Consider the following 9,921-nt stretch of genomic DNA (forward strand, 5'->3'; position numbering starts at 1 on the left):
TTTTTTTTTTTTTTTTTTTTTTTTTTTTTTTTTGTGGTACTGGAGCTGGAACCCAGAGCCCTGCGCACCCTAGGCAAACACTCTACCACTGAGCTACATTCCTAGCCATCCCTCCCCTCTTTTTTCTGTTTTGAGTCAAGATCTCACTAAATTACTCAGGCTGGCCTTGAACGTGCAATCCTCCTGCCCTGATCTCCCGAGTTGCTGAGATTTACAGGCATATGCATCTAACTGAACTTAAACTTTGAAAAATAATTTGTTGACATTGAGGATTCAGCATTTCGTCAATTGTAATTTAGTATGCCAAGTCGGTGGATGGTGGGGAAACATGTATTATATTTAACAGTTTTCAAGGTGGGTACAAAAGAGTTATGGTGCTGATGATTCATTGAATCTGTTTTCTTTTCAGGGGTTTGGGGGAATGAGTTCAGTATATTAAGATCACCAGGGTCTGTTGTTTTCCGAAATGGAAATTGGCCTATACCAGGAGAAAGAATCCCAGATGTGGCTGCATTATCCATGGGCTTCTCCGTGAAAGAAGTATGTATATATTTTTAAATGCTTGCAATTCTTTCTAAAAACACATTTGCTGATTTCTTCTAAGAGACCAAGGAAGTAACAAACATATATAGGTATATTCACTGCATATTACTAAAGTTTTTGAAAGCTCATTTCTGGTTGGGGAGATTTTTGATAAGTGCTTCAAGCTTAGTTTCTGAAACAAAATTATTATAAATTATTTACCATGTAATTATTTAGTCATCGTTTAAAAATTCTTTGTATACCAGATGATGCATTTGTCCTATTTTTTTTTTTAGTTTTTAAATATTTTTAAAATATATCTTTTGGGGGTGGGGGGGTACCAGGGATTGAACTCAGGGGTGCTCAACCACTGAGCCACATCCCCAGCCCTTTTTTATATTTTATTTAGAGACAGAGTCTCACTGAGTTGCTTAGGGCCTGGCTTTTTCTGAGGCTGGCTTTGAACTCGAGATCCTTCTGCCTCCAGCCTCGGGAGCTGCTGGGATTACAGGCGTTCGTCAGTGTACCTGGCTAAATATATCTTTATTTTTAATTGACACATAGTAAATAAACAGAGGTATTCTACTATTAATAGGATATATCTTTTCTTTAGTGCAGGTGATAGATTTGCTATGAATGATAATATTAGATACACATCTTGTCTGAGACTAGGAAAATAACGTGGTAATCATGCAGTCCTTGGGCAGCCTAGGACCTTGGTTTCTTAGTCTGAAACTATTATGTGTTGTAGTCACTGGCTGCTTACATGATTGTAGTGGAGGGTGTCTATATCCAGGCAATCCCAGAAATCTGAAGCTCAGGGCTTAGAAGGAAAGAGATGCATTTTGCTTTCTTATTGTCTCCTCCCTCATTATGCATGTGGTGAATTTGATGTGGTCCCTAGATATCTTCAGTCACCAAAAGGAACTTTCCTTCTAGATCTTTAGTGTGCTTGCAAGAAGCTGCTCATGGGAACTGCTGAGCTGCTGGGCCGAAGGGTGGAACCCCTGAGCTCTGTGTCGTCTCTGGGCAACCAGGGTGAACATATTTGTATGTTTAAGGATGAAAGTTGTACCTAAATTCTTTACAACCTTAATGTATTGTGGGTTTTTTTTTGTTTTGTTTTGTGCTGAGGATGGAACCTAGGGCTTCATCTTAGTAAGTGCTCTACCACTGAGCTATACTCCAAACCCTACAACCTTAAATTTGACTCCAATTGGCTATTAAAATTACCTTTAGAAATAATTGTTAGTAAACTGGCCAGGCATAGTGGATGGTGCACACCTGTAATCCCAGCAACTTGGGAGGCTGAGGCAGGAGAATCCTAAATTCAAAGCCAGCCTCAGCAATGTATCGAGGCAGTTAGCAACTCAGTGAGACCCTGTCTCTAAATAAAATACAAAAAAAAAAAAGGCAGGGGATGTGGCTCAGTTATTGAGTTCCCCTGAGTTCAATTCCTGGTATTAAAAAAAGAAAATTATTAGTAAACTGACATGAGTTACTTTCAGAAGGAATTTTGTTTGTATTTAGTCTAAAGAGAATTTTGTAATGACAGTCTTGCTATGTCACTGAGAGAGAGAAAAGTGATTCCATATGTAAGGGTACAAAATGATTAGAGGAAGAAATTGTCCATGGTTATAGGAAGAGGAAAATGTTTTGCAATGTGGAATTTAAAAAGTCCTTGTGTTGTGTTTACTTGCCTGCTTTTTTTTTCCCACAGCAAGTTTGAGCTGATTTCCTAGTAGACTTTGTTTCAAATCAAGAATCTTAAGAAAATGAAGAAGGTAGAAATCAGCATCCTTGATTAGGAGATTGCAGCTACTATTTATTTTATAAAATGGTTACTGTCCCCGTGAATTTTCTTGGCCAGGGTCATCAGAACCCCTTAACTCTGCTTAGTTGATATTATGGGGCGATGTTTTTCTGAGTTGATAATTAAGCACCATTTTATGCCTTTCGACATTTAGGATCTTTCTTGGCCAGGACTTGCTGTGGGGAACCTGTTTCATCGGCCCAGGGCTACCATTATGGTGATGGTGAAGGGAGTAGACAAGCTGGCTCTCCCTCCAGGCAGTGTCATCTCATACCCTTTGGAGAATGTGAGTATATCTCGAACTAAAAGTTTTTGTGGGGAGGGGCCAGTGCTAGGGATGGAACCCAGGACCTCTAGCATGCTAGACAAGTGCTCTGCCCCTGAGCTACAGCCCCAGCCCAGAGGAATACACTTTTTCATTTTCTCTTGCTGGCGAACATTATGAATTAAATTCTAAACACTTTTTTTTCATTTTTGGATACACAATTTCTTTAAAACGCACTCTCTTTCGAAATTCTTTTGAGAACACAGTTTCATTAAAAAGATAATGGTAGTTATCAAGTTATGGAAACCTGGCCATTCTCCATGGATGAGAATTCTTTCTAAGATAAGAGATAGACAAGTTGCCCTGCTTAGAATGGTCAGAGGCTTGAGAAAGAGTGCCATTAAAAGAGAGCCACTTGAGGGTGTGTCCTTCTGACATTTTCTTGGGCATTGTCCTGTCACCTTCCCTTCAGAACTTTCCCTCTGAGACAAAAGGCTGTTTGCTGGCTCGCTTATTCCTTCACTGGCCTTTCAGGCAACGATGAGCTGATGGGAGAGGCCCTCTGTCCACTGCAAGCACATGGACGTGCTGGATAAAAAGTCAAAAACAGGGCTGGGGTTGTGGCTCAGTGGTAGAGCGCTCGCCTAGCATGTGAGAGGCCCTGGGTTCAATTCTCAGCACCACATAAAAATAAATGAATAAAATGAAGGTATTAGTAAACTGGCCAGGCATAGTGGATGGTGCACACAACAAAAACCACAATTTTTTTTCCAGTGCTGGGGATGTGGCTCAAGCGGTAGCAGGCTCGCCTGGCATGCGCGGGGCGCTGGGTTCGATCCTCAGCACCACATACAAATAAAATAAAGATGTTGTGTCCGCTGAAAACTAAAAAACAAAATAAATATAAAAAAATTCTCTCTCTTTCTTTCTCTTTAAAAAAAAAATGAAGGTATTGTGTCCAACTACAACTCAAAAATAAATATTAAAAAAAAGTCACAAAACATCTTCATGAGCACAACTACCCTGAAAACAAGAAAGGGGTGCACACAGGTGCCAGATAGGAATAGAAAACTCAGAGGCCACCGTGGTAAGCAGGAGCTGACACTGAAAGGGTGTTTCCTGCCGAAGGTGAGGAGCTGTAAAATGCTGTCTGTCCACTTGCTCTTGAGAAAGGGACTAATGAAACCCCAGCTGCCTGGGGCTGCTGCAGAGGAGCTGGCTTACCGCCCTGGGCCATGGGCCCCAGATTCCCCTAGAGAAATCTGAATTACAGGGGTAGGGAGGTTCCTTCTGAATTCATGACTCACCCTGTAGGGACACCTCCTTTGGCTGTTATAAAAAATTGAAGGTGTGCACCGAGGGTGTAGCTCAGTGGTAGAGCACTTACTTAGCGTGTTCGAGGCCTTGGCTTGTCTCCCCAGCACGGGGACAATAAATAATTGAAGGAAAGTCAGAAAGTACTTGAAGGAAAAAACAAAATGCCACGAGAAAGGTGTCAGCCACAGTAACACCTCATCTTCCTAGATCAGCCGAAAAGCCATTTTAGAATGTGTATTCAAATTGTGCAATAGAAACTAAGACACGCGAGGCAGTAGTAAGACATTTTTGATCGGTGATATGTTTGTTGATATTCTAAATATTTCAGAATTTAGATTGTGATGAGTTATTTAGAAATTTTTTTCATTTCCAAATGTATGGGTTCTTTTTTTAAAAATATTTCTTAGTTGTAGATAGTTGTAGATTCATTTTTATGTGGTGCTGAGGATCGAACCCAGTAACTCATGTGTGCAAGGCAAGCGCTCTACCACTGAGCTATAGCCTCAGCCCTGGGTTCTTTTTTTAATAATTTCTAATTTAAAAATTTTCATTTTACTGTAAGACTGTGGTCTGTGCAATGCTGATTTTCTGGGCATTTGTTTTTCAGACTTTCCTATGGCCGATTTCCAAGCACACATGGCATGCTTACAAAACAAGCATGTACTAGACCACAAGGCAAATCGGNCCCAGGGCCTCTTGCATACTAGGCAAGTGCTCTACAATTAAGCTACGTTCCAGCCCTACCACATTTCTTTATCCATTTTCTGCTTATGGGTAGGTACCTAGGCTGCTTTCATATCAAAGCTATAGTGACTAATACTGCAGTCAACATGGAGTGTGGAAATCTCTTTGGCAAGCTGATTCCGACTCCTTGGGACATATGCCAGAAGTAGAATTGCTGGCTCATGCTTCAGGGGTCTAATGCACAAAATAGTGACTATCATAAATAATAATGCATTGTGGGTTTTTGCAGAGGGGGCCGTGGTACTGGGAAATGAACCCAGAGATATTCTACCACTGAGCTACATCCCCAGTCCCTTCTTTTGTATTTTGAGAGAGGATCTCACTGAGATGCCCAGGCTGGCCTCAAACTTACAATCTTCCTGCCTCAGCCTCCCAAGCAACTGAGGTTACAGGCAGTTGAATGAATTGCATTTTCAAATTGCTAAAAAAGTAGGTCTTAGGGTTGGGCTTGTGGCTTAGTGACAGTGCTTGCCTAGCATGTGTGAGGCATTGGGTTCAAATCTCAGCACCACATATAAAAAATAAATGAATAAAATAAAGGTCCATCAACTAAAAAAAAAAAAGAGTAGGTCTTAAATGTTTTCACCACACACACACACACACAAAAGTATATGAGGTTGTTAATTAGCCTAATATTTAACCATCCCACCTTGTAAACATGTTTCAAAACATCACATTCTACCCCATAACTGTATACAATTATTATTTGTCAATTAAGAATAAAATAAGTATTTGGAAATGATAAAAACAAACAAAAAATGTGACACTGCAGATTTAAAGCATACCGAATATCCAGGAGGCCAAGTCCAAAATAACACCTAGGTGTAGTGAAATTGAAGAATCATCAAGGAAATGGGAAATCTTAAAAGCTCTCAGAGAGAAAAGACATTGTCATTACCAAGGAATGAGAGTAGAATGAGAGCGGATTTCCCCTCATTGCCATTGTGGGCTGGAAAAGTGGCGATTTCCTAGTGTGAGGCTGGGTGAGAATATTACATAGAGAGTCATAAGAATGAAACGACACCAATCCAGGGACAATTCTGCTGCGACTGTTGAAAGATGGAAAGAGGATGAGTTTATGGTTGGTGATGCGGGAGAGCTAAGTCCTTGTTTTCTAGAATGGACAGTAAATAGATAATGCCTACACTTGAAAATCAAAATGTAGTCACATAAGCATCTTATTTAAAGAAGGTGGTAAAAACAAAAGGATTTGAGAGTGCCTCAGAGGAATGGGAAAGGGGGGGGGCGAGGCAAACATTTTTCATAAAATGTCTTATAGAACTATTTGTCTCTTTCAACTCTGTGTATATGTAATTCTTGAAAATTCATTTATTTTAAAAAGATAACAAGAAAGACAGTTGGAATAGATGCACTCCTGAATAATTCATGGGTTAAAGAGGAAATCGCTGTAGAAATTTCCACATTATTTAGAACTGAATAATAATGAGCCTTATATTTAAAAATTGTGGGGTTCAGCTGAACAGCTGAAGTGGTAAGAAAAGGGATTTGCTTTGTTTTGTTTGGTACTGGGGATTGAACCAAGGGGCACTTTACCACTGAGCCACATCCCCAGCCCTTCTTAAATTTTTTGTTTTGAGACAGGGTCTTGCTAAGTTGCCGGATGCCTTGCTAAGTTGCTGAGGCTGGCTTTGAACTTGCGATTCTCTTGCCTTAGCCTCCTGAGCCTCTGGGATTGCAGGTGTTGCATCACACCCAGTGTAAAAGGGAAATTTATAGCTTAAGATGCACATACTAGACAATTTAGGTTATATAAGATTGGAAATTAATAAGCTAAAGAAACCAAAAAGTGGGCTGGGGTTGTGGCTCAGTGGTAGAGTGCTTGCCTAGCATGCGTGAGGCCCCGAGTTCAATCCTCTGCGCCACATAAAATAAATAAAATAAAGGTCCAAATGTATGATATGTGAAGATCATTGTACTGTCATGTGTAACTAATTAAAACAAATTTTTAAAAAATGAAAATGATAAAAAAATAAATAAAGGTCCATTGACAACTAAAAAATATTTTAAAAAAAGAAAAAACAAGAAACCAAAAAGTTTCATAGTAAATGCAAGTAAAGTGGAAGGAAGGAAACAATAAAGATAGGAAGGCAGAACATTTTCACCAAGAGTATTAATGTCATTTATTATGTGATTCCTGGGAAAATCATTGTGGAGTTTCTTTAAAATAAATATATAAAAAACCAAAATGCCATTGCAAGATTTTTATTAGCATATAATCCAAAACCAAACATTTTAAAACAGACTAGTCTCACTTTACATGAGAAGCTGTGAAGAGAGCTCCTTTTATTGCTTGCCCCTGATTGGCTGCTTAGAATACTTTTCCTGGCAGAAGATGGGGAACGATACAGAAGGCTCAGATGGCAGACACGAAACCTTAAAACCAGAGTGTCTTAGAATTCCACTTAATGAAGCTTCCATTTGATTAGCTAGCTGTTTTAATTAGTATTTCAAGTCCTGTAGATACAGAAATTCCTGGACAAACGGGCCTTTCCTTAGAATATGGTGGCAGAAAACAGTCGCTGTGTTCTCAGCAGCTCAGCTTCTTGCTTGGTGAGCTTGGTTGTCTAGATAACTATTTCTTCTCCTTCACAGTCTGGCAGTCATCTGATTCATTCACTTCTCCTATGCGATTGCTAGGGACATGTTAGCATTTACCTTCAACTTTCCTGACCCAAGCGCCATTTCACTAGGTGAAATGAGGTTGGGAAGTTTGTCACTTGCTTGTGTTTTCCCTGCAAAGCCTGAGGAGGTGACTGTGATCCCAAAAGGAAAGCACTTGTGGTGACTGGGGTGTGTGTGTGTGTGGGGGGGCTGGTCACAGTGTGCTTTTGCAAGTTTGCACATTCTTCCCCCCACCTCAGTTACCCATAAACTCATTTTAAGAGAATTTTGGGAAGAGTTAATGTGCATCTTGAGTAACAGAAAAATTGATTTCATTTCACAGAAGTATAAAATTGATAAGCTTAATTTTGATGCTGGGATTTCATCAGTGAGATTTATATAATCACATTGATTTCTGCCTGCCTGCACCACATTAGCATTAATTTGCTCCTTATAAACATGAACTTGTAAGTAGTAAAGGGAACTATTGGGGAAAAAAATCACTAAAAAATCTCCACTAAAACAGAAACACTGCTGTATTGCTTATTTTAATAAAGTAATATCAGGAATAACATAATTTTTGTGGGGAAATTACTACAATTTATTTTTTAAAATAATGTAGAACCAAAAAAAAAAAAAACTTTTTATTCACTCCCTAGGATATGGTTTACTTTGGTAACGTCTCCATGGATATTTGAAAAAATATGTATATTCTGCTTTTGTTCCATAAATGTTAATTAGACCTTGAAAAAAAATGTTGAACAAAGCCAACTATGGAGATAGAAGCCAGCATTTTGGTCACCCCTGGGGGTGGAGGTGGGTGCTTCTCGGGTGCTGATGACGCTCTACCTCCTGTCTGCATGGGTTACATGAATGCATACATTTGTATAAACGCTTATTGAGTTGTTACCCCAGGATATGTACACTATATTGTTTGCATGTTATATATATTTTGATAATATAACATGTACATAGTTCTTTTTTATAATTAACATTAAGATATATAAAAAATTAAAAATATTAACACCTTCACAATTATTAACATACTCTTACTTAAAATCAAGAGTGATGACATATTGTTACTACATTTTTATACCAGATAACAGAGTGAAGAAAGCAACAAAAAAATAATCACTAAAATTCTGCTGTGGATCAGGATAAAATGTCTCCAACATGAACTCATACTTTCCTAATGAATTCAACAATGAGTATGGATTGCTTGTTATATTTTGATACAAATTTCAAGTAAATAAGGAGGTCTTGCCAGAGTTGGGTATTTCTGTCTACTAATACCTTCATGCATTCCTAAGATAAGAGCCTTAAATTCTTGGAGTATACTTTATAGCCTGTCTGAGAGTCTTCAGTCTATCTGAAGATGAACCCTAAATCTTATTATCCATTTAAAAATTTTCAAAATGGAAAAAGAGGTCTAATTCTTTCAATTAAATTCAGTACCTCGATTCCTCAAATCTCTTAAATACAAGTAAATACTTTACACATTCATTGTAGCATGTTTAATCAATATTGAAACCAAATGTGTTGCTGCTTCAAGTATGAATGACCACCAGAAAATGGTTTGTGCTACATAGTGTCCTGTGCATGTTTGAGTTGTATCTCATCTAGTCACATTGGGAATACAGACTCTGCTCACTAGGGGGCTGTTTAATCCTCTGTAGCCTTAAAAGGGCTCCAGGCGTTCATCTTCCAAATTTCCATAAAAAGTACCGGTGCCACCCAGGCTCTGTGGCACATGTCTGTAATCCTAGCAGTTCAGGAGGCTGAGGCAGGAGGATTACAAGTTAGAGACCAACCTCAGCAACTTAGTAAGACCCTGCTGCAAAAGAAAAATTAAATTAAAAAGAGCTGAGGATGTAGCTCAGCAGTAAAGTGCCCCAGGTACCAAAACCAAAGTCCCCAGGCTTCTTTCTTAATACCATCTAAATGACTTTTTTTCCTACTTTTATTCAGAAAATAACTGTGGTCTTATTCTTAAATCGCAGGCGGTTCCTTTTAGTCTTGACAGCGTCTCAAATTCCATTCACTCCTTGTTTTCTGAAGAAACTCCCGTAGTTTTGCAGTTGGCTCCTAGTGAGGAAGTAAGTGCTAAAGTTTTTATTTAAGATGCTTTAAAAAAAATAAAAGCAGCTTTCATGACTTAATGAAAATTGAAAAACAGTTTTATGAAAAATACTGTCAGACCTCCTTGTGTTGAGCGGACTGTAGACTGTGGGTGACTTCAGTCTGGGGTTCTCGTTGCAGAGAGTGTATATGGTGGGGAAGGCAAACTCGGTGTTTGAAGACCTTTCAGTCACGTTGCGGCAGCTCCGTAGTCGCCTGTTTCAAGAAAACTCTGTTCTCAATTCACTTCCCCTCAATTCTCTGAGTAGGAACAATGAAGTAAGTAGTGCACTTGTTGAATGAAAAGATAAATATCATTGTTAACTTTCCATTCCTTACGTTACTTTGAAATGTTAGAATTTTTAGAAAATAAAAAATCATACAGATTTACTGCTGGAGTAAATTGTTTTTTCCACTGGTGTAATATTCTTTTTTTGGGGTGGGTGGGGGACGTGTTTACTGGGGAATGAACCTGGGGGTGCTTAACCACTGAGCCACATCTGGAGCCTTTTTTTTTTTT

At 38.9% G+C, this 9,921-nt stretch overlaps 1 protein-coding gene and 1 non-coding gene across 2 annotated transcripts in view; both read left to right on the forward strand.

Moving 5' to 3' along the window:
• Positions 1-384: 384 nt before the first annotated feature.
• Atp6ap2 (ATPase H+ transporting accessory protein 2) overlaps positions 385-9,921 on the forward strand; it is a gene marked incomplete at its 5' end in the record, with an annotated part of 31,067 nt that continues 21,530 nt past the window's right edge. Inside the window, 4 exons of the mRNA XM_015488008.2 lie at positions 385-540; positions 2,490-2,621; positions 9,284-9,379; positions 9,543-9,680. Coding sequence (XP_015343494.2) covers positions 385-540; positions 2,490-2,621; positions 9,284-9,379; positions 9,543-9,680 — 522 coding nt within the window. The remainder of the gene's footprint in view (positions 541-2,489; positions 2,622-9,283; positions 9,380-9,542; positions 9,681-9,921) is intronic.
• On the forward strand, positions 3,214-3,286 carry Trnaa-agc. The gene has a single exon. It is a non-coding gene; the product is annotated as a tRNA-Ala (tRNA).

This window comes from Marmota marmota, unplaced genomic scaffold, assembly GCF_001458135.2.
Source record: "Marmota marmota marmota unplaced genomic scaffold, marMar, whole genome shotgun sequence".
NCBI classification, from domain to species: domain Eukaryota; kingdom Metazoa; phylum Chordata; class Mammalia; order Rodentia; family Sciuridae; genus Marmota; species Marmota marmota.